At 44.2% G+C, this 25,751-nt stretch overlaps 1 protein-coding gene across 1 annotated transcript in view; it reads left to right on the top strand.

The window, feature by feature from the left end:
• ndufa10 (NADH:ubiquinone oxidoreductase subunit A10) overlaps window positions 1-24,743 on the top strand; it is an 80,909-nt gene extending 56,166 nt beyond the window's left edge. The window contains exons 8-10 of the mRNA XM_055638515.1: window positions 2,735-2,820; window positions 16,157-16,265; window positions 24,476-24,743. Of these exons, the coding sequence (XP_055494490.1) occupies window positions 2,735-2,820; window positions 16,157-16,265; window positions 24,476-24,544 (264 nt within the window). The 3' untranslated portion in view covers window positions 24,545-24,743. The remainder of the gene's footprint in view (window positions 1-2,734; window positions 2,821-16,156; window positions 16,266-24,475) is intronic.
• The last annotated feature ends 1,008 nt before the right edge of the window (window positions 24,744-25,751 follow it).

Below are 25,751 nucleotides of genomic sequence, written 5' to 3'. Positions count from 1 at the left end.
ACTAGTGGGAAAGTCTAGGACCAAAGAGAATAAAAGGACATCCCGTTAAAAAGATGAGGAGGAATTTATTTAGTCAGAGTGCATCTGTGGAATTCATTGCCACAGACAACCGTGGAGGCCAAGTCATTGGGTATTTTTAAGACAGAGATGAACAGATTCTTGATTAGTAAGGGTGTCAAATAGTTATGGGGAGAAAGCAGGAGAATGGGGTTAAGAGGCAAAGATAGATCGGCCATGATTGAATGGCGGGAGTGTACTCGATGGGTCGAACGGCCTAGTTCTGCCTCTATTACCTATGAACTTACGAACTTCTTATTCTTTGCATCACTAGATGTACATATGTTTCCATCTGAGTTGCAGCAGTGCATGAATGAGTCAAGCTGAGCTGTTCTTGATCCATTTCTCTCACACTCCGGCAGCATTGAAAATGATATGACATATCTGCTATGTTATTTTTCCATTATTTTGTGCAATTATCACAAAGAAGCATTCATACAAGCTGAGAAAATATGGAAAGCATTGTGTTTTTATAATGCATTTTACAACATCCAGACACTCAAAGGTTCTCTATGACAAACTGGTTATTTTTATAGTGCTGGCATACAATGCAATTTATGCACCATCAAATACCACAACAAAAGTATTGATGAATGGCCAACAAATCAGTTAGGTGTTGTCAATTGAGGGATAAATTAAGTTACTAAATGCATGAACCTCTTTGAACCTGTGAACCACTATCACTGAACTTTTTTTAAATCGCTTCACCATTTCATGGTTGTGCCTTGTTGTTTGGACTCTTGGGCTTTGATAATCCCTGCCTACATCTCTGGTCTCTCTTTTCTAAAAATATCTTTGGCCAACTACCTTCTTAGGTAGTTCTCCCAGCATGAACAAAACCCAATCATCTTCATGTGTTTGAGGCAGCAGAGGTTATGTAACGCCCTCCAGGCGCTGTAGCCAGTTCAATGTGCTGTGGTCGAGGGCCGTGAGGTCTACCCCTCCACCAGGGGGGTGGAGGACAGTGCAGTCGAAAATGACGTGCTGCGCTGTTTGCTGGTCTGCTCCACACATGCAGGCTGCTGATGAACGCAGCCCCCAGCGTTGCATGTTGGCGATGAACAGGCCAACCCCTGTACGGAGCCGGTTCAGGGCGACCCACTCTTTGCGGGGCAAGTCCGAGCCGGGTGGGGCTGTGGTGTTCGGTGCCACAGTGAATTGAGGAGGTCGCGAAGTCTGTTCCCAGCAGGTTCTCCATGCTCCTAGTGTATTGAAACCGGAGCCACAGAGGGTCATTGTGTGACGGGAGAAGGGACGACTAGGTGACAGGTGTTGAGGTCCCAGTTGCTGTGAGTCCTGGACGAGGTGGTGCAAAGAATGTTTGGCGTCCGATGGGGCCTTGCACACCAGCCTGTGGGTGAAGTATTCTCCGAGAAGCTTGGCGGGTGCGATACCTGCGAGCACCGGCAGAAGATCCGTGTGAGTAGGACATAGGCAGCCAGTGATGATCCGCATGGTGTCGTTGAGGATGGCGTTTAGCTTGCTAGTATGAGCGCTGCTGCACCGTGCTGGGACGATGTACTCAGCTGCGCTGTACAAATCTTGAATGAACTCGGCAGATCAGCCAGCATCTGTGGAGGGAATGGACAGATAGCGTATCGGGTTGGGGCCCTTCTGACCTGAAACGCAGTCCGTTCTCTCAACAGATGTTGCTTGACCTGCTGAGTTCCTCTGGCAATTGGCGTTTTGCTGAAGATTCCAGAATCTGCAGTTGCTTGTGTCTCCAACCTCCTTAATATGGCTTGGTGTCAGGTTTTACCAGATAATACTCGTGTGAAGCTTCCTAGCATGCCGTTCAAAGTTAAAAGTTGCTTTATAATTGCAAGTTACTGTTGCATCAAGCTGAAATATTGAATCAGGGTTTTGTGTTTTTGCCTTAAGGGCCTGTCCCACTTGCGTGTCCTTGGCAGGCAAATTACGCGACCTCGTGGTCGTGTTGAGGCGCATGGGCATTGTATGGCCGCGCGGGGCCAGTCCCACTAAGAAGCACGGAGGGGTATGTAGTTGTGCGCGACATCGCGCGGGGCTCCGAAATCTTTGTAGCGAACGAAATCTTCGCGTGCCAACGGCCTGGTGCGTAACTGACGGCCAAAGTGGGACAAGCCCAAGACCCTGGCGCGACACAATGTCTCGCCTCCAATAGCAGCAGAAGTAGGCAAACGATCGCCGAACTCGGCCTGGGGCTCACAGCCATTGCGGTCCGGATCCGCCCCCACTTCTACTCCCAGAGTGGGGCCAAGAAAATTGAAGATGGATACAAAATGCAGGAGTAACTCAGCGGGACCGGCAGCATCTCTGGAGAAAAGCAATGGGTGACGTTTCGGGTCAAGACCCTTTTCAGGCGGAAGTCTCAACCCGAAACGTCACCCATTGCTTCTCTCCAGAGATGCTGCCAGTCTCGCTGAGTTACTCCAGCTTTGTGTCCATCTTCAAATGACGTCACGCGCTCCAGACGGCTGTGCGTACGCATGAAATTGCGCTCGACCTTCGCGGGACCGTCGCGGCTCAACGCGACCACGAGGTTGCGTATTTTGCATGCCAAGGACACGTAAGTGGGACAGGCCCTTAAGGCATTGCTTTTCAATTGAAGCTCCCTCCTCTAACCAAACCTCACTTTTTACCTCTATGAGGTTAAAATATGCTGTATCTAACCAAAGTACGACTTCTGTACTTGCAGATCGTGGAAGATATCGGGCTATTGAGATGGAAGAAGGGTCCGTGGCTGGAGCAAAGTAACGTTTCCTTCCATTTACTCAGACAGCGGTGAGTACAGAAGTAACACTTAATCGGGGCAGAAAACCTGCTATTAATGATATTTCTAACATTGTCTCTGAAGAGTTCACTCTGCTGTGTGTAAAGATGTTGATGAAGATCTGATAATCTGAGAGCTCTACTATACTTTCTGGATTCTCCTAGGTTTTACACCTGAGACATGAATCCAGCTTTTGCTTATTACAGATATTTATGCACCTGCTGTAGATTTGTAATAAGTTCTGTTTTTAATAAGCCTGCAGCCAACTGTGTCAAGTGCTTACACAGAAACCTTTTGGTATTCAGTGTTGCATTGGCCCTGCTGCTTAGCTCATATAATGTCCTAGATGTGTGGTGAGGGGTGGGGACTGGGGTAGCGTCAGCTTTAGCAATTAAACCTTTGCTTTACTTTTCTTGCCACATTGGAGCATAGATTGATGATAGACACAAAATGCTCGAGTAACTCAGTGGGTCAAGCACCTGGAGTATTGCGTACAGTTTTCGTCTCTTAATCTGAGAAAAGACATTCTTGCCATAGAGGGAGTGCAGAGAAGGTTCACCAGACTCATTCCTGGGATGTCAGGACTTTCATATGAAGAAAGACTGGATAGACTCAGCTTGTACTCGCTAGAATTTAGAAGATTGAGGGGGGATCCTATGGAAACTTACAAAATTCTTAAGGGGTTGGACATGCTAGATGCAGGAAGATTGTTCCCGATGTTGGGGAAGTCCAGAACAAGGGGTCACAGTTTAAGGATAAGGGGGAAATCATATTTACATGTTATAATGACAATAAAGAACCTATATATCATATATATCTTAGAGTACTAGTACATAGTTCACTGCAAGTCATGCCGCAGGTATGTAGGCTGCCGTTTTGCCATGCTGGTCTTCATCGGTCATGGAATTGAGTATAGCAGTTGGGACATTGTTGCAATTGTACAAGGTCACAGTTGGTATATTTGTTTGATGCCGCAGGTATGTAGGCTGCCGTTTTGCCATGCTGGTCTTCATCGGTCATGGAATTGAGTATAGCAGTTGGGACATTGTTGCAATAGTACAAGATCACAGTTGGTATATTTGTTTAAGAAGGAACTGCAGATGCTGGAAAAATCGAAGGTAAATAAAAATGCTGGAGATACTCAGCGGGTGAGGCAGCATCTATGAAGAAAAGGAATATGTGACGTTGGAGACCTTTCCGCAGAGCCAGCTCCCTCCGTAACTCTGGTAAATTCGTCCCTTCCCACCCAAACCACCCAGGGACAGGGAGACACAGCGGCTTTTGAGACTGGTGGGCAATCACTTCCAAAGTTCTGCCCACACAGTCAGTACACCTCTCCTACACTGCATTTCATACAAACATTTATTCTGCAAGAAAAAACTACATTGAAGACTCAAACTCGCAACCGAGTAACTGCCGGGATCGAGGCGCAAACTCGCGACCTTGCGGATACGAGCCGAGCACTCTACCACTGAGCCAGCCGTTAAAATCTACGCTAAAAATCTTTCATTCCGAATTACGAAAAGTGTCTGGTCCCAAGGCTTTCGGATAAAAGGTTGTGCACCTGTACTTCGCTTAGGTAGTTTACACCCCAGCGGTATGAACATTGACTTCTCCAATTTCAGGTAGTCCTTGCTTTCTTCCTCTTTCCCCTCCCCTTCCCAGCTCGCCCACTGTCTCCGCCTCTTCCTTTCTTCTTCCCGCCCCCACCACCCCCACATCAGTCTGAAGAAGGATCTCGACCCGAAACGTCACCTATTGCTTCGCTCCATAGATGCTGCCTCACCCGCTGAGTTTTGCCAGCATTTTTATCTATCTTGGAATATTTTGTTCCATTTTACTCATCCTGCTGTAGGAGTAATGACATTTAGCTGGAAAGATCACAGAGAAGATTTACGAGACTGTACTTGGATCCGAAAGCTTGTGAGATGTGGGCATGCTAGGACTTTATTCCTTGGAGCGCAGGAAGCTATGGAGCGATCTTATAAAATCATGAAGAGATTAGATAGGGTGAATGCATGGAGACATTTGGGCAGGTTTAGCTTAGTGTAGAGATACAGCATAGAAACAGGTCCATTGACCCACCAGGTCCACGCTGATCAGTGATCATCCCATCACACTAGTTCTGCTTTCTGCTGTTCTCCTGCTTTCTCATCCACTCCCTACACATTAGGAACAGTTTTACAGAGACCAATGTCTCCGTGTCCTTTGGGATTTGGGAGGAAACCATAGCACTGGAGGAAATCCAGCTGGGCACGAGGAGAACCTGCAACTCCATACAAATCACATCCAAAGTCAGGATAGAACCTGGATGTCTGGTGCTAATGTGCCTTACTTTAATTTTTACCAATGGACCTGATGCATTATCGGATTTCTAAATGAGGAAGAGAAGTGTAATAGTGACTGTTCACAATTGTTGTCCAGGATGTGAATACAGATTGCACCCTCTGACAGCTTTGACACTTCCTCCTCTGTATCAGCACAGGGGAACCCCACAGCTGTGTTCTCAGTCCGCTACTCTCTATACCCTGACTGCTATGATGCCATTGTTGGGTGAGTAACGGGTCAAAGTGCACAAGGGCGATTGATAATCTGATTGACTGGTGCCAGAACAACAATCTAGCTCTTTAGTTAAGAAAGCTTAAAGAACTGATTGTTGACATCAGGAAGAGAAAGCCAAGAATCCATGAACCTGTCTTCATCGACTGGACGGCAGTGCAGAGAGTCAACAGCTGCGCATACATTATCTCTGGGCATCTCCAACTTATTATCGCAATCACAAAGAAAGCTCATCAATGCCTCTACTTCCTCAGAAGTTTTAGGATGTTGCTGAATACTCCATCATACCTCTACGAGTGTACAATAAAGAGCATAGTGACTGGTTGCATCACGGCCTAGTTCAGTTACTCGAATGCCCAGGAATTATGGATTCTATGGAAAGTGGTGGACATTGCCCCCAGTCCATCATGGACCCCCCCCCCCCCCCCCCCCCCCCCCCCCCCCCCGTCAAACGAAGGGATCTATAGAATATTCCTCCTCAAAAAAGGCAGCCAGTATCATAAAGGATGCATATCACCATGATCATGCTTTCATCCTCTTGCTACTATTGGGAAGAAGGTACAGAAGCCTGAGAATCATGACCTCCAGGTTCGAGTCGTTTCTTCCCATCACCCATCAGGCTCTTGAGCCATGCTGTACAACTCTACCTCAACAACGATCTACAATGGACTTGATTTAGAGTGCTCTGTGTACTTTGCACTATTATGGTCTGGTTGCCAGTAATACCTATAATTGTGCTGTTTATTATTGCCTGCTCCTTTTTCATTTTTGTCAAGTTATTGGCCACCACAACCCACAGACCAACTGGATTGTCAGTAGTCTGCATGCATAGTTGGGAAGTTATGTTCCCAAAATTCTGAAACCAAAATATAAATTCTATATAATTGCTGTTTATTCTGGGCATGGGAGAAAAAATAAACAGTCTTTCCAAGTAGGCCTTCAGGGGTGCTTAAAACGACAGCTTCAAGCTTTCAACATATCCAGTGAGCTGTGAGGGATTTGCCTGGGCACATGCTTGTTTCTATTGCGACACCTTTTCTCTGGAATAAGCGAGTGGCGTTGAAGGAGAAGTTGTTGAACGAGTTGAGCGAGACAGAGGGCGTGGGCGACGACATATGGCTGCTGTCTGAGGAAGTGACAGGGCCACGGGGTACCCTGAGGGAAGGAGGTACCTGATAAGAGATGGCCAGTAGAGCAAGAGATTGTTCTGAGTTGTGAGAAAGAGGAAATAAGGTTGTCGACATTTGACTGCTGCCCCTGGCCCATTTGTCAATCTTGGGGAGGACCTTGGTGTTATTTTCTGGGTTTTAACCTTTTCCACGTTGGTCCAATTCTATTTACTGAGATTTGATGCTCCACTGTGCTCCACATGGATCCATAGTCATTCAGTATAACCTCGTCACCAGGAGAATGCACAAGATTCCCAGTGATTCTGGGAACTTCACTGATAGAAAGACCCCCCCCCCCCCCCCCCCCCCACCACCTTAAGCACAGTGAAAATTGATTTCCTTGGAGTGGAACGGAGAGGACATTAGTTACTGGAATGTGCAAACACATGAGACCGGCTGTTGCTGCAGGCCTGCTTTAAATAGACACAATGCAACTAACCATAATCTTCAAACTTGCCCAGATGCCTCAGAGAGCATTAATAGCAATGAATTATGAGAGCTTGTACACAATAACTGAGGCGTGGGTGAAGAGAAGGGATTTAATATGCGGTTTAACAGGTGCAAGGGAAAAATATGGACACTCGAAGGGTTTAAGGATGCAGCTCTGGTAGCCAGTGAAGCTGCAGAAATGGCAAAGGAGAGAAACCTGGAGTTACAAGTCAGAAACTCTGGTGTTATGTCGGAAACTCCAGGCTTCTCTACTTTGCCTTCTCTGTTGCATCGCTGGCTACCAGAGTTCAATCCTTAAATCCTTCCAGTGTCTATTGTTTCTCTTTGCACCTTTAAACCGTGTATTAAACCCCTTCTCTTCACCCACGCCTCAGTTATTGTGTACAAGCTCTCATAGTTTATTGCTATTAATTCTCTCTCTGAGGCATCTGGGCACGTTGAAAGTTATGGTTAGTTGTATTGTGCCTGTTTAAGGCAGGCCTGCAGCAACAGCCGGCCTCACGAATTTTAACATTCCAGTAACTAATGTCCTCTCCGTTCCGCTCCATTTTTCACTGTACTTACGGGGCATGCCGTTACTCTTTCTGTCAGAGTGAAGTTGTTATTGTCAAAGGCCCAGCAACAAGATGCTTTGCAAACCCTTGGGCTTGCAAATGCTTCACGGCACTACAGACGCTAATAAAATTCATAATGTGCAACTTAGAAGACAGGAAATCCACAATAACAAATGTTAGTCAAGGATTCAGTGCTGCATTTTGCAGTGTAACGAGGCCCTCTAAAGGGCAAATGTGCTTTGCAGTTCAATTGAGGCATCACCATGTGAATTCTTCCTACTGAGCAATGACTATCCCATCTGTGGGTCATTGACAAGGAACACCCTGCCTCATCACAATTAATATTCATACAGTTGAAATACATGAAGCTCTCTCCAGCCCAAACTGTCCACATATTGCAAAGGATAATTTATCAGATTGTAAGGGGGTAAAAATTATCCCACCTAAAAAATGCAATGCAAGGATATGCGTCCACGGTGGGAGTTGCAGAGTAGTACGCAGATCATACGACAGTTACGTTGACATATCGGATACTTGTCTTTATTGGACAATATATAGTAAGAAAGAGCAGGGAGGTTATATTGGATCTGCATAAAACGTGAGCGAGAGCAAGACACAGCAGTCGTGGCCGAATGGTTAAGGCGATGAATTAGAAATCTGAGTTTTCCCCGCGCAGGTTTGCATCCTGCCGACTATGGGAGCAAGTGTCGGCCCTGAATAACTAGGGTGTATGTAACTTTAGGGAGGCACAATGGCGCAGCAGTAGAGTTGCTACCATACATGCCAGAGACTCGGGCTCAATCCTGACTATGGGTGCTATCTGTACGCAGTTTGTACATTCTCCCTGTGACCCCATGGGTATTCTCCATGTCCTATGATTTCCTCCCACATCCAAAGATATGCAGGTTTGTACTTTAATTGGATTCTGTAAATTGTCGCTCGTGTGTAGGGTAGGACTAGTGTACAGGTGTTTGTTGGTCAGCACGATGGGCCGAAGTGCCTGTTTCCACACTATATCTCTAAACTAAATTAAACTAAGGCTGAGCAGTGTCCAAAGTTCTGGTTGTGCCCTGATACGAAGTATGTAAAAGCATTAGGGAGAGAACAAAGGGGTTCATCAAGGACTTTGTAAGGGCTGGAAAAACTTAGTGAACTGGATTAGAATGCAAGACTCAGGTGGCACAAAGCAAGCCAAGTGAAGATGTAATTGAAACACATAAAATGATGAGGGTTCTGAAGGATGAATACGATAAGCCTTCCCCCTCTGGTGCAGGCAGTAAATCGAGGTGTGAGGATCAGTTACAACTCTCACCAACTTCTATAGCTGCACCATAGAAAGCATTTTATCAGGGTGCATCACTGCTTGGTTTGGGAACAGCTCCTTCCAAGACCACAAGAAATTGCAGCGAATTGTGGATGCAGCCCAGATCATCACACAAACCAACCTCCCTTCTATTGACTCCATTTATACCTCATGCTGCCTCGGCAAGGCCAACAGCATAATCAAAAACATCGCACCCATGCCACTCCTTCCTCTCTCATCAGGCAAAGGTATAGAAGTATGAAAACGCACACTTACATATTCAGGGACAGTTTCTTCCCAGCTGTTATCAAGCAAATTAATCATCCTACCACAACCAGAGAACAGTGCTGAACTACTATCTATAGGTATGTTGCAAAGCGTACCTGAAGCGTCGCTGAAAAACTGTCGCTGCGGGTGTGTGCGATTTTGGCGCCGTTTAGAGGGGGGCGCGTTTAAAACGCGATTTTCCCTAGGCTGTTCAAATCGAGGATGTTCAGCCTAGTTAATTATTAATGAAAAATTGCTGGAAGATTCCGTCGCTTTAGTTATTATTACTTTTAAGGGCTTTATCTAATTGTTATAGTAGTTTAAAAAATAACCTCTAAACCCGCGACCGCTGGCAACCGGCCGGATCTCATACAGCAGACAGCAGGAGGTAGGCTGTTTTACATTAAAAAGGGCTTCTTAAGATCCCTTTATACAAAGTTTAATGTTGCGAGTAGCTAATTTGGGCCCCATTATATCCCGCAGTATTTTTCTGGGAATTTGAGGGCACAAATCTACCGCAATGTAAACGTTCTAAACCAGCGCGTTCACAGGATCTCACTAGAAAACTGATTTAAATGGACTTTAATTTACAGCAGTTAAACACTAAATTCCTTCCATTTGGCCTATAAATTAATGTAAATGGGATTTTAAAATCATGTTTTATTGTGAATTATTTGTGAATATTATTTGGACACTTAGGCTCTTTAAAAATGTTAATCATTTATTAAGAAATGGATAGATGTTTAGATCTAGTAATTGAAGTTTGGAATTAGCTACAATTAGGTAACTAACTAATTACATGCTTTAATTTCAGGTCATCCAAGTAAGATTATTTTATATTTGTTTCAGAATGCTTCAATCTATGATAACTGAAAATTTCATTCAGTTCTCTTAATTTTTAAGAAAGTTATGGGCTTTTGACTGTCCACGCTCACAGCTTTTTTGTTATGTCCATAGAAAATCAATAGGGAACAAAATGCTAATTTCTGAGTATGAAAATGGCTATAACTTTTTAAATACTTGAGATATGAAAGTGAATTAGGTGTCAAATTAAACTTATTTTTATGCTTTATCTGATGGGATAAATTGCGGACTTGATTTTTAAAATCTCAAAATTTTGTTACATTGCTACTATCTACCTCTTTGATGACCCTCGGACTATCCTTGATCGGACTTTGTTGGCTTTCTCTTGCACTAAACGTTATTCCCTTATCATGTATCGATACACTGTAAATGGCTCGATTGTAATCATATATTGTCTTTCTGGTGACTGACAATAAACAAAACTATTTAGGAAGACGAGACTGGAGTAGAAAACATTTTCACCCATAGTTTATAGGCTTTTGGAACTCATTGCCTGGAGGATTGGCAAGACCAGAAGCTTTTTAAAAATTTGGGAATGACCTGAATGAAGGCTCAGAAGTGTTGTAGCCTACAGAGCTGTGTGGTGAAATTGGTTCCACAGGTTTTAATTGGTCTGGAGTGCACGCGATGGCCTATCTGGTCACTTGTTCTGGAAACGTCTGCCATTTTCAAGCTTCACATTTCTTTCCCACTGACTACCTAGGTTAATGCTGCTTGCATTAGATTCTTGCCATTAAGGATCACCCTTGTCCTGCTCAGGCTGGTTCTTTCTCATGTTTCAGGTTAAGGTACCAACACTGGGAGACTGACTTTCTGAACATTGTGATATCTGCTCATTCTTTTCAGAACAACGGTTCAAAAGATGAAAGAAAATGCATTGTATTTTAAAATAACACCAATGACCAATCTTGTGTTCTGCTGAATCTGCAGAAACCAAGAGGCAGGCAAAGGTTTGTTAGACTTAAAACGATTTAGGAATTGTATGCTTGATGCTGGTTGTTACATCCCAGCGGGTCTATGTTAGATTGATCCACAATTTGGCACTGATCCAGGAGATGTTCCAAAATCTACAAATAAACTAAATCAGCATTTGAACGGTACAGTCTGTATGTAATATACTCTTTACCTAAGGAGGATAACAACAGTGTGTGCTAAATTCTCCTTTGTTTCAAAGCTGCACTCCATAGAAATGCCTGCACTGTTTCTAATATTTCCAAGATAACTTGGATGGGGTAGAAACCAATAGGATTCAGAGTTTGTTTTAGCGATTTATACAAAGCTCTGGATAGACCACACATGGTGTACTGCAAACTGTTTTAGAATCCACACCATATGCTGTCTCTGGCAGGTGAGCAGGAGAACACTTGCACCCAAATAATGAGACCAGATTACACAGATTTTGAAGATGCTGGGTTTCTGAAATAAATTCAGAAAATGCTGGAATTACTGGAAAAAGCAGCATCTGTGGTCAAAAAACTAGTTGCCTTTTCAGGTTGATATCCTTTCATCTGAACTAAGAAATTTAAAAATCGTGTTTTAAATTGCAATTGAGGTGAACTTGGCTTGTACTCGCTAGAATTTAGAAGATTGAGGGGGGATCTTATAGAAACTTACAAAATTCTTAAGGGGTTGGACAGGCTAGATGCAGGAAGATTGTTCCCGATTTGGGGAAGTCCAGAACAAGGGGTCACAGTTTAAGGATAAAGGGGAAATCTTTTAGGACCGAGATGAGAAAAACATTTTTCACACAGAGAGTGGTGAATCTCTGGAATTCTCTGCCACAGAAGGTAGTTGAGGCCAGTTCATTGGCTATATTTAAGAGGGAGTTAGATGTGGCCCTTGTGGCTAAAGGGATCAGGGGGTATGGAGAGAAGGCAGGTACAGGATACTGAGTTGGATGATCAGCCATTAGTCTAACTTGTAGTCCTGCCCGCGAGGTTGGGGATTCCCCTGCGATCGGGAATTCCCTTACTGTCGGCACCTCCAGCTCCATTGCTGCTGGGAGATCCTGCCCGACGGCCTCGATTCCGGAATCCGTGAAGGCCACCCCGGTGTTTACAGGTACAGTACTTACTGTACTAAGAGGGAGTTAGATGTGGCCCTTGTGGCTAAAGGGATCAGGGGGTATGGAGATAAGGCAGGTACAGGATACTAAGTTGGATGATCAGCCATTATCATATTGAATGGTGGTGCAGGCTCGAAGGGTCGAATGGTCTACTCCTGCACCTATTTTCTATGTTTCTATTTTTCTATGAAGGAACAGAGAAAAAAAACAGGGTGATGACCAAGAGAGATTGAATGACACTGGCTGAGGGAGGGCAGTGAAGGCTTGTTAATTGCAGGTGAACGGTCAGATAAATGGTGCATTGAACGTTTGTGAAATGGTGACCACAGCACTCCATATTCAGAAGACGATTCCTGTTTCGTAAGAGCCAGCAGCTGGTTTATTTTCTGAATCCATGAGCTCTAAATTTTGAGAGGTTTGGGTAACTGGAATGGTGAAGTGGAACTGATGATACAAGATACAAGATACACAGATACATTTAATTGTCATTTGGACCCCTTGAGGTCCAAACGAAATGCCGTTTCTGCAGCCATACATTACAAACAAATAGACCCAAGACACAACATAATTTACATAAACATCCATCACATTGCTGTGATGGAAGGCCAAATAAACTTATCTCTCCACTGCACTCTTCCCCCCCCATGTCAGAGTCAAAGTCAAAGCCCCCGGCTGGCGATGGCGATTGTCCCGCGACCATTAAAGCCACGCCGGGTGGTGCAAGGTCGCACACCGGGTCTAGTTGTTAGAGCCCCCGGCGTGCGCTCGCAGAGTCCCGCGGCCATTCCAAGCCGCGCGGGGCAGTGATGTAGGCCCCGCTCCAGGAGCTCTTCAACCCCGCAACTCGGGCGGGGGAAGTCGCCGTTGCGAGAGCCCTGAAAAGCGGTCTCCCTCCAGGGACCCGCGGGCTCCCGGTGCCGCCGTCCACAGACCTGCCGTTGGAGCCTCCGACTCTCCGGTCGGGCCGCAGCAGCAGCAGCAGCAGCAGCAGCGCTCCTCCACCGCTCCACCCGCTCCGGACTCGGCCAGCCCCGCGACGGTGACGGTGAGTCGTAGCACCAGAGTCCCCGGTCTCTTCCTGTTGGAGGCCGCTCCTCGTTGCGGCCCCAACGACAACGGAAACCCGACGAGAAAAAGTCGGGTCTCCCGTGCAGGGAGAGATTTAAAAAGTTGAAACAAGGGTAATGAAGATCTTGGACCTCACTGAGTGACCAGCCTGGCCATCTTAATGAGATGTAAGGGTGAAGTTGCAAATTAGGAGGAAGAAAATAGGCTCAGGAGGGCTAGCAAGAATAAAGGTAGTGAAATAGATTTAATTATGAGAGAGCTACAGCTAGCTAAATTGCAGAAATGCGGCAGAAACAATGAAATAAATGTCAACCTCATATTTGCATGGTCTTGCATTTTTTTTCATTAAGAACAGTAATAGAAAGCGTTATAATCCTAACCTATTCGATTAGATTATGAAAGAATAACTCTGATGGGGTTCATTTGAAATTGTTTCCTTATACTGAAATTACCTGGCCTCACAAAGTCATGTGAACTCAATCTAATTGACGTCAATATTCCATGACTTGGGGCATGCTCTCTTCTGTGCTAAATGTTTGTGTTTTCCTGAATGTAATGCCTGAATGTAGTTATAATACTCAAAAGTCTGAAGGACTTTGCAACCTGAAATGCAATGGAACATTTGTATTAAAATACAAAATTATCATAGATTACCATCCTGGATTCCAATCCCACCTCTGACTCACAAGGTGCACCAGCGAGTCCTTCTTCACCCACAGCAAGGTCCGGTTGAAGTGGCTGTTGTTGCAGCTCGGGGTGTAGCCCTGGGGACAGCTTTTTCTTCAGGACACCGACAGAACGCACGAGGTCACCGAGGTGCTCACTCCCCCTACTACCTGCCGCTGCTTCGTCCTGTTGGCCCGTCGCTTTGACCGCTCCCCACTCGACCACTGCTGCCTCCTCCTCCTCCTCCTCCTCCTCCTCCTCATGTGGCTCTGTCAACTAGGCCTTCTTCCCGGAGTCACCGGCATATTACACCTTGGATGCGGCAACAGCTGAGAGGGGAGGGAGCCCCACGGTGACCGAGCGCATCTTGTTGTTGGCAGCAGTCTGAAGAAAACGCTGCCAGCCAGAGGCTGCAACGTGAGCTGCACCAACAGCCACGCCAGCGGACCGTGTGGTGGGCGAGAAGAGCTTGCTAGTGTAAGCTAGCGGCATCGGTCCCGAGTTTTGAGGTGAAACACCACAAAGTGCCTCCCCGTTGGATTGCAAACTTGTCGTGGTCGGGGAGCTTGTGTGTCTCAGTGACCTCTGGAGCTATGCCAGTGGGAGATTCGTCTCCTGTTAGGGTCTCCCATGCTGGACAGGTCGAAGGGTAGAGGCGAGACGAAGAGTGATCCGCTGGTCCTCCAGGTTGGAGGTTGAACACGGGGCGAACAATCCTGTCTCGTAAAACAAATATGTTATGGAAAAAGCAACTGAAGGAATCAACACTACTGAGTGGAGGACCTTCGTTGCTGCCCTACATGCCAGGAGGCATAAGAGGCAGTAAGTAAGTAAGTACCACAAAGTGCTGGAGTAACTCAGCAGACTGAATCCGTCTGAAGAATGGATCCGACGTCACCTACCATTGTTCTCCAGCGATGCTACCTGACTCGCTGAGTTACTCCAGCAGTTTTTGTCCTTTTGTGTATCAACCATCATCCGCAGTTCTTTGTTTCAACTACATACAATGATAAAACCTGACTCGGTTACACTGGACAATCGGCAATAACGGACATCATTGCCTCCTCCCAAGTCAGCTATAACAAGGGTATACTGTTATTTTCTCCATCAGTTGCTGCTTTTACTAACTTCAAAATAAATATCTTTAACCATGTTCTGTTGGACGTCACAATTGACAGTTGGTAGTCCTAATCCAGGACTGAAGCAGTTTAGCTAATTTGTCCAACCGTGTCCAGCGAAAATTGAACTAAAGCAATGCAGCTGGCTTAATGGTTATGGAGAAAAAAATAAATGTAATAAATCTAACACCATGTGTTAATAGTAATAAACCTAAAAGTGAATGATGGATTATTAGTCTGCATAAAGATTACCAATAGGTGTTGCTAGTACATGCACCTCGCATTTTACGCATGTTTCATTTATGCATTTTTGACACGCATGCTTCTTAAATGACAAAATTAAAGTGCCAAAACCTAATTTCGTAGTGTTTTGAAATAATGCTCTCCGATTTATGCCGGTTTAAATTTTACAATTTATATATTTAATTCATGCATTTTTGAATTACACACTTTTTCTGGAGCAATCTCCACGTATAAAGTACTCTTTTTACAAATACATAAATGAGAGTATATTTGTTTTATCATCATACAAATAAAATATTGCAGAGGTTAAAAAAAATTGAGAGAAATTTGGGTTCAGTATATTGTCCCTTAAAAATTGTGATCATAATATCTGGGATGTACTTAAAACTTATCAAGCCCTTTTATTTTTCTTGTCCATTACAGAATTACTGGAATTGGGGGATGCCAAGCACAGCCTGATGTTTTGCACTGTGTTTGGATTTCAGGAAAGATACAATTGTTTATCCAGCTCAGGCCCATTTCCCTTGATCTCTGCTGAGAAGAGCCCTTTGGGTGGTGAATTGTTCTTTTTATTTCAGGCCAGGGTTCAATGGAACAGCTTAATCTGAAATATGTACAGATGAAATAGGTTGGCAACAAAATATGAGGAAAGGGAAGTTTTCAGCCAAAGGTTTTGATTGAGTAGATTCCACCCATGAAAGTAATGTATTGACAAAGTCTAATAGCTCGGTATATGCTGTTGCAAGATGTTGAGTTCTAGGCTACTCCATAGAAAACCACTTGGGGATGCTGTTGCTGCACTGTTTAGGTTCTGGTGTGCAAACATTTAATCTCCACTCGTGCACCGTTGGGCTGAGACCACTGTTGTACAGAGGTGCTGTTGTGGCAATTAGTGGACATCTTGGCAAAACTCCTGTGATGTTTTCTGACCCACCGATTCCTCCTTGCCATCTATGTCAACTGGCATTAAGCCCCAAGCAATAACAAAGTTTGATTAACAATGGTCTTTCTCCTTAACTAGGGTTCAGGACAAAATGAGAATCGCTGACCTGACCGCCATCCCCAGGTTCCTTCCAGAGATCACAGTGGGCGCCCATGAGTTTGATGAACTGTATCATGCCTACAAACAGGTAAGAAACAAGGCACAAACCCATGTTCTTCATTCCTGCTTTTATACGTCTGGATGTACTGTTTAATGTGGGCACGGCTGGGGTTGCTCCTGCAGGCTCTGTCATGTCCCCTGCATCTGACACCATTTGGGTTGCTGCGGAATACGCTGCTGACTCGGGTGTCAGCGGGGGTAGGATGTAGATCTCTCTCAAGACCAATGACAAATAAGAAAAATGTAGAGGGACATCTTCCCCGCACTCTGGGTTGCCACGTGTGACCGCAGAATCACTTGTTCCCCTCTAACATTGAGGTCCACCTGCTGCTCCATCTGTTTGTGGCTGAGGTGACGTTCTGGCGGCGGCGACCTGAATCTGGGGCTCGGCCACGGGCCAGTGGACGCATCGTCGGGAGCTCGCAGGTCACAGGCTGGTGCCTGTTTTCCGGTGCTCCCGCGGCAACAGCTGCGTCCGCTGGACTGGAGGACAGCAGCTTCGACCGGCCCGTTCGCGGAGCTCGGTGAGCCGCGGAAATGATTACCATCGCTCGGTGGGGTATCGCCTCAGCGCAGAGGAAGAAGAGGAGGGAAGAGACAGTAACCCTAAGATTTTTGCCTCCATCACAGTGAGGAGATGCCTGGTGAACTCATTGTGGTGGATGTTAATTTGTGTTTATTGTGTGTTTTGTTGTTTATTATTACATGTATGGCTGCAGGCAACGGCATTTCGTTCAGACCAAAAGGTCTGAATGACAAATAAAGGATCTAATTCTAATCTAAGTCTAAGTTTGAACATCGAGAGCGAGAGAGAGAGAGAGAGAGAGAGAGAGAGTGCATAATTGTCTCTTTCAGGAAAGATGTCAAACAGCTGCACTATGTGTCAAGTTCTTCCATCCTAACTGTCAAGTTGATGGTGTTGATTGATTGAAAGGAACAGCATAGAAACAGGCCCTTCGGCACACCTGCTCCATGCTGACCAGCAATCACTTTATGCTAGTTCTCTGTTATACTACTTTTGCAAAAAAAACTCCCTACACACGAGGGACAATTTGCAGAGGCCAATTAACTGACAAACCCACACATAGTTAGGACGTGTGAGGCAGCAGTTCTGCCAGCTGTGTTATTAAAAAGCCTGTTATAAAATGTATATGGAGGGCATGTCCCCTATCTTAGACGCAGGACCTGTTCCTTTGGGGTTGTTGGGCTTCCTATTAGCACTAGCACTGCTGCTGGTCCCATTCACAATATTTGAGAGATTACTCGTACAAGTTGTTCATCTGTTCACAGAACTCATTGCCAGAGTTTCTTGACATTGATATTGTACAGTTTCCACTGTACTCCAGCATGTGTTGGGCCTGAGTTCTGTGGTTGTAATAATGATGAAACTGTTGGTGTTTATTAGCAGTAACAAGCATGAATCTGCTGGTCATTTCTGGGCCACACACATGCAAAGGTCAATGGAAAAACTCCAACTTTGCTGTCTGTGATTCAGATTTGTCAGAAACACCAGGGTGCAATGAAATTACGTGTTCCTATGAAACACGTTCTGTACATATACATTACTTATATGGTGCCAGATTGTTGTGCAACCCAAAGTAGTGCAAAGAAATAGTAAAATGCAATCATGGACTAACCGAATGAGGTCAAGTTAACAGTCAACGCACAGTGCCCTCCATAATGGGCACCATAATGTTTGGGACACCTGGTTTCACAGGCATTTGTAATTGCATGGGTGTGTTTAATTGCCTTCTTAATGCAGATATAAGAGAGCTCTCTGCACCTAGTCTTTCGTTCAGTCTTTCCATCAGCTTTGGAAACTTTTATTGCTGTTTATCAACATGAGGACCAATGTTGTGCCAATGAGTCAAAGAAGCCATTAATAGACTGAGAAACACGAATAAAACTGTTAAAGACATTAGCCAAACCTTAGACTTACCAAAATCAACTGTTTGATACATCATTAAGAAGAAAGAGCAAAGGCTACTGGGGAGACTTTAAACTAGGGGAGGGGAGGGACTAAAATAGGGAAAGCTAGCAGTCAGTGTGTGAGGCAGGAGGCAGAGAATGGTAGCACTCTGACCTAAAATGTAGGGGAGAAAGAAGAAAAAGACAATAAACAGAGAATAAGAGAGGGTGGGTTTCTTAAATGTGTATATTTTAATGCTAGGAGCATTGTAAGAAAGGTGGATGAACTTGGAGCCTGGATTGACACCTGGAAGTATGATGTTGTGGCGATCAGTGAAACGTGGTTGCAGGAGGGCTGTGATTGGAAACTAAATATTCCAGGATTTCGTTGCTTCAGGTGTGATAGAGGGGCAAGAGGTGGAGGTGTTGCATTGCTTGTCAGGGAAGATATTACAGCAGTGCTTTGGCAGGATAGATTGGAGGGCTCGTCTAGGGAGGCTATTTGGGTGGAACTGGGAAATGGGAAAGGGGTAGCAACACTTATAGGGGTATATTATAGACCGCCAAATGGGGAACGAGAATTGGAAGAGCAAATATGTAAGGAGATAGCAGATATTAGTAGTAAGCACGAGGTAGTGATTGTGGGAGATTTCAATTTTCAGAGATGTAAATTTTCACTGTACAATACAGTGGGAGCTTTTCCCGCTGAGAGTAGGGAAGATTCAAACAAGAGGACATGACTTGAGAATTAAGGGACAGAAGTTTCGGGGTAACATGAGGGGGATCTTCTTTACTCGGAGAGTGGTAGCTGTGTGGAATGAGCTTCCAGTGAAGGTGGTGGAGGCAGGTTCGATTTTATCATTTAAAAATAAATTGGATAGTTATATGGACGGGAAAGGAATGGAGGGTTATGGTCTGAGTGCAGGTAGATGGGACTAGGGGAGAATACGTGTTCGGCACGGACTAGAAGGGCCGAGATGGCCTGTTTCCGTACTGTAATTGTTATATGGTTATATAAAGAGAGCACTTGTGAGCTTACTAATCACAAAGGGACAGGCTGGCCAAGGAAGACCTCCACAGCTGATTATAGAATTCTCTCTATAATAAAGACCCCTCCCCAAACACCTGTCCCACAGATCAGAAACACTCTTCAGGAGTCAAGTGTGGATTTGTCAATGACCACTGTCGGCAGAAAACATCATGAACAGAAATACAGAGGCTACACTGCATCAGCCATGTCCGAGCGTTGTCTGGGCCTTAATGTTGCTGACACGCACCCAATTTTCACTCTGTTCATGATTAAAACTGCCTTTAACTTGTTCAACAATCCTCACATAATGAGTCTATATCTATTATGGAATTGAGGTAACATCAGATAGATATCTGAACTCTGTGCCATGAATTGCATTTTTCACAGTTCCCATTGGCTGTATCAAGCCCATTGCTTTAATGAACAAGGACTGCATAATGCATTTATCAATCTGCCATCTATCATAAATGCCATATCAGTAATACTGTTGTTAGTTCGGAGGCCACGCTAGACATTTCCCAGAAGTAAGTAAATGAAACTTGTAAGCATTCAATTGTGTCACTTTTGTATTTTCCTCACTGTGGAAATAAACAAACTTTTCTGATGTTTGTCTCAATCATTCCACGCTTTTCTTTTGGAATTGATTACCGGTGCCAAATTATCCCCCTAAGGAGATGAAAGGCTTCATAGTAAGTCACTCAGGAAGCCCATCAGATGTCAACAATTTAGGATCTCCACTAGTACATAAAGCTCAGCAAATGAGAGAATATCATTATACACTAATAATGTTTCTGTTATGGAGATTCTACCCATAATGGCCCTTGATCCGTTCACTGGATCTCAGTGGAGCTCATTCTCCTTCTGCAGGATCCTCTCCTGGTTTGCAATAAGAGTCAATCCTGCAGATAAAGGCACGGGGCCAGGGAAAGCAGTGCAAGTTCTATATTTCTGTCAGATTTTCTTTCCTAATTTCATCCACACTAATTATTTTTTCAATTACATAACTTGGATTATTTTTAGGAAAGGAGAGTCTGGTTCGCACTCTAGCTTGATGCAGATTTTAATGGCAGAGAATTATAGAGGTACAGGTTTGTAGGTTAATTGGCTTGGTAAATTAAAAAGTTGTCCCTAGTGTGTGTAGGTATGCGGGATCACTGGTCGGCGCGTACCTGGTGGGGCCGAAGGGCCTGTTTCTGCACTGTATCTCTAATCTAATAAACTAATCTAATTCAAAGTTTTAGAATACATTAAAGACTCCCGAGGGACAATTTTATGCCTTAGAAAGGTTATTTGTTTCTTCAAATTGCAGTCCCCATTCTCAGAAGAGAGTACAAGTATTATTAGTTTGTGGAAATAATAAGTTTCAAGGTAGACCACATCAGTTATTGTGAGTCCCATCTCCCAACCCAGTTCGCTTTGATCATTTGCCTACTTAGTAGTAAGTTGTGATCTTTTAAAGCAGTGACTGCTGACAAACTAAACTGAGACCGCCACCCTAAGGAGATAAGAAGCCTGTGACTTTCACCCAAACGATAGTGGAAGGACTCCTCTCTATCTTAATTGTATTTGGAGGCAGAAATGTAACCCTAGATCCCTGTTTCTTGCACCACACATAGAACTATCAAACCAAAAAATGGGATATTACAGATTTAAAATTAATTAAAAAATCTCCACTGCCATAAATACATTGGGTCAGTGTTATAAGTGGTGACCCAACAGATTTTGTCAAAATATGCAGGAAGGAACTACAGATGCTGATTTACACTGAAGATACACACAAAATGTTGGAATAATCGATGCCGGCTTATTTTGAACCTTTTCATACCCCTAGTTTCCCTCTCCCCTGACTCTCAGTTTGAAGAAGGGTCTCGACCTGATGCTGCCTGACCTGCTGAGTTACTTCAGTAACATAGAAACATAGAAAATAGGTGCAGGAGGAGGCCATTCGGCCCTTCAAGCCAGCACCGCCATTCATTGTGATCATGGCTGATTGGCCCCTATCAATAACCCGTGCCTGCCTTCTCCCCATATCCCTTGACTCCACTAGCCCCTAGAGCTCTATCTAACTATCTCTTAAATCCATCCAGTGACTTGGCCTCCACTGCCCTCTGTGGCAGGGAATTCCATAAATTCACAACTCTCTGGGTGAAAACATTTTTTTCTCACCTCAGTGTTAAATGATCTCCCCTTTATTCTAAGACTGTGGCCCCTGGTTCTGGACTTGCCCAACATTGGGAACATTTTTCCTGCATCTAGCTTGTCCAGTCCTTTTATAATTTTATATGTTTCTATAATATCCCCCCTAATCCTTCTAAACTCCAGTGAATAATACAAGCCTAATCTTTTCAATCTTTCCTCATCTGCCAGTCCCGCCATCCCAGGGATCAATCGCGTGCCTCAATCACAAGGATGTCCTTCCTCAAATTAGGAGACCAAAACTGTACACAATACTCCAGATGTGGTCTCACCAGAGCCCTATACAACTGCAGAAGAACCTCTTTACTCCTATACTGAAATCCTCTTGTTATGAAGGCCAACATTCCAATAGCTTTCTTCACTGCCTGCTGTACCTGTAAGCTAATTTTCAGTGACAAGGACGCCCAGGTCTCGCTGCACTCCCCCTTACCTAACCTAACCTAACCCCATTGAGATAATCTGCCCCCTTGTTTTTGCCACCAAAATGGATAACCTCACATTTATCTACATTATACTGCATCTGCCACGCATCTGCCCACTCACTCAACCTGTCCAGGTCACCCTGCAACCTCCTAACATCCTCTTCACAGTTCACACTGCCACCCAGCTTTGTGTCATCCGCAAACTTGCTGGTGTTGCTACTAATTCCCTCTTCTAAATCATTAATATATATGGTAAACAGTTGCGGGCCCAACACCGAGCCTTGCGGCACTCCACTCGCCACTGCCTGCCATTCTGAAAAGGACCCGTTCACTCCTACTCTTTGCTTCCGGTCTGCCAACCAATTTTCTATCCATGTCAACACCCTACCCCCAATACCATGTGCTCTAATTTTAGTCACCAGTCTCCCGTGCGGGACCTTATCAAAGGCTTTCTGAAAGTCTAGATACACTGCATCCACTGGCACCCCTTCATCCATTTTACTTGTCACATTCTCAAAAAATTCCAGAAGATTAGTCAAGCATGATTTCCCTTTCATAAATCCATGTTGACTTGGACTAATCCTTTTACTGCTATCCAAATGCCCCATTATTACCTCTTTAATAATTGACTCCAGCATCTTTCCCACCACTGAAGTCAGGCTAACTGGTCTGTAATTTCTTGTTTTCCCTCGCTCCTTTCTTGAAAAGTGGGATAACATTAACTATCCTCCAATCCACAGGAACTGATCCTGAATCTATTGAACGATGGAAAATGATCACCAATGCGTCCACTATTTCTAGAGCCACCTCCCTGTGGACCCTGGGATGCAGACCATCAGGCCCAGGGGATTTATCATCCTTCAGTCCCATTAGCCTACCCAATACTATTTCTCGCCTAATGAGCATTTCTTTCAGTTCCTCTACTCCCACAGATCCTCTGTTCTCCAGTACATCTGGAAGATTGTTTGTGTCTTTCGTAGTGAAGACAGATCCGAAGTACCTATTCAACTCTTCTGCCATTTTGTTGTTGCCCATAATAATTTCACCCGTGTCTGCCTTCAAGGGACCCACATTTGACTTTGCTACTCTTTTTCCCTTAACATATCTAAACAAGCTTTTACTGTCCTTCTTTATATTCCTGGCCAGCTTCCCTTCGTACTTCATCTTTTCAGCCCGTATTGCCCGTTTTGTTTCCTTCTGTTGTCCTATGAAAGTTTTCCAATCCTCTGGCTTCCGGCTACTCTTTGCTGTGTTATACATCTTTTCCTTTAGTTTTCTTCTATCCCTAACTTCTCTTGTCAGCCACGGTTGCCTCCTACTCCCCTTAGAATCTTTCCTTTTCAGTATTTTGTGCATTTTAGAGTTTGTCAAAACTTCAGATTGCATGATGGATGAAATGAAGAATCTTCCATGGGAAAGAAAAAGAATGAGTTGAGCCAGTCTCCGTGTCCAGCACCGAGACTGCGCAATTTTTGTTCTAGCCGCAAACCACAATGCTTCCACGCAGCTCTCATGTTCAAGGCATTTTGGCAGCACAGTTCAAAGCTGGCTATTTTTAGTCCTGCCACAAGCTGAGTTGTTGCAGTAGAGGAAAGAGGAAATGTGATCTCAGGGGATGTGTCAGGGTTAATGAGTCTGTGGAAAGCAATGCAGAACTGACATTAAACATAAAGATGAAGCAAAAAATAAACCCACAGAATATTGTTCACCGGAAGCCTTGCTTTTACTTGCATTTTGAAGTGAAGTTTTGTTTCCTTTGGGACCGAATTTATCTCAACTGCTTTTAATAAAGCTGGGAGATGTTTTGGGCCATGGGAGATGAGAGAGGATTTATAAAGGACAAGTGATGACTCCGATTCAATTCTATTTCAAGTTCAGCCATGGTTGTTTTTTGGGACTGGAGTGTCTCAAATGTATTTGCTTTGCCCAGCTCTTAAGGCGATTTGGCTGAGGTCTTTGCTTTGGGAAATGAATGGAAGGTTGTAAAAGAAAGGGGCAGAGAGGATTAATGCATGTTTGCAAATTCCTGTCCCCTCAAGTGAAGCATTAAATAATGTTGGAACATATTTCAGAGGTGCATGTGACCTCTTTGGAAAAAAATCAGTTAACCATTTTTTTCTAACGGTGCAGGAGGCCAAAGGCAGGCAGGGGCAAGAGAGAGAATTAAAGTGATTGGAAAATAGACGTTTGCAGATGCGCATGGATGATTGTCAAAATGATCACACAATCGGCATTTGGTTTCTTCAATCTAGAGGAAACCACATACTGAAGATTGCATGCAGAACACTAACTTGGAAGAAGCATAGGTAAATTGCTACCTCAACAGCTCTTTTCAGCATCCTGCTCCATTCCCATTAAGCTTCTTAATTTCATTTCCTCTTCTTGCCTTGCAAAGTCTCCATGATCATTGTTCCCTAGTTCTTACTGTTTCCATGGTTCAAGCATGTCAAATAGGGAATTGGTTTCCAAGATTATAATTTAATCTATTGTGAATAAATCACAGCTCATTTAATTTTTTTTAAAGCTGTTGAAACTGTAACAGCATGATGTGTGCAGAGGTTAATGAATATCAATTATCTATGTTATTTTTAACAGGAATTTTACTGTAAAGGTATTTCTGACAGGATTTCCAGCAGTCTGTACAAGACATTCTCACCTTGGCATCTTTTTGTTTTGTTTCAGCTCCCGGGTCGAATGTATGAAAAAGGTTTCAATGCTGACGTTGGGGATAAGTGGATCTGGTTAAAGTAACTGTACAGCTTTCAAAAGAACAATTAAAGTTGATTTAAGAGGAACAGAAAGTGGTATCGAGAGGGAACTCTCTGCTCCGATGCGAAATGGCCAGTGTCCCGCTGAGTTGAGCATGCAAACCTGTCTGCAGTTGGTCTGTGCAGAATTTTGAGCACCTTATTAATTGACAGATATCTAATAAAACATAACATTGAACTCACTGGTGTCCTGTTGATATCAATGAAACAAGGTGTAATGACATGTAACAGACTCAAGTGTACGTTCCACATGTCGAGCGGATGTAATACCAGTGCATAAGTTGAGTGAAACCTGATAACAGCATTGTTCTGTAGTCCTGTGAAAGGTACTTCCTAATCCGAGATATATTTCTATTGAGAAATGCGCACTCACGGTATATGGTAGGTGTTATTATTCCTAAACTCAACACGTTCCCTAATGATGTCCAATTCCACTTCCCCATGCCTTTAGGTTCCTCCACTGATTCTATTGTTAGTCCAATTGTCCAAGATCCAGTCTTGTAAGAGCAGAAATTTTCTTGAGTTAGTGACAGGGAGGACAAAGGCTGCTGTCCCCACTTCCACTACAGTTTCTGTTTCAATCCTCATCTGAAAGCTGTAGTCCTATACAGCATGGAAACAGGCCCTTCGGCCCAACTAATTCCATGGCCACCAAGTTGTGGTCCTGCTTTTAACCTCCGGCCTAACTCTATATTCACTCTGCAGGACTTCATCCCCTTTTCCACCTATGTCTGTTACCAATATAGACTGGATGGAAGGAAGTGACAAGCCTATGATGGACTGGGCTGTGTTCACCACTCTCTGCAAGTTCAAGTGGTTAAGTCCAGAGCAGTTGGCATACCACACTGAGATGCATCCCATCAGAATACTTTCCATAGTGCATAGCTAGATGTATGGGAGAATCTTTGTGGACATGCCAAAGTAGTAATTAGAGGTTGAGAAATCCTGGGGAGAGGAATTAACTGACACGAGAGGTTGTTAGTACTTATAGAAACTGATGGCAGTATGATTAATGGGATGAGACTAGTAGGGTGGTTTTTAGTCCTGCCACAAGCCCGAAACCCCGATGGATTGCATTACAAGGCTGAGAAAAAAGCTGCTTTAAAGTAAGGTTTTGTCATCTCTGCGCTGAGCTTCCTAGCCAGCACACCGTTTTTAAAGATAACTAAGGATTTGGTTTGCAAGGTCCT

Source organism: Leucoraja erinacea, chromosome 7 (genome assembly GCF_028641065.1).
Source record: "Leucoraja erinacea ecotype New England chromosome 7, Leri_hhj_1, whole genome shotgun sequence".
Lineage (NCBI taxonomy): Eukaryota > Metazoa > Chordata > Chondrichthyes > Rajiformes > Rajidae > Leucoraja > Leucoraja erinaceus.
The sequence above is the reverse complement of the archived record's forward strand: the minus strand, read 5'-3'. Positions and strand labels throughout refer to the sequence as shown.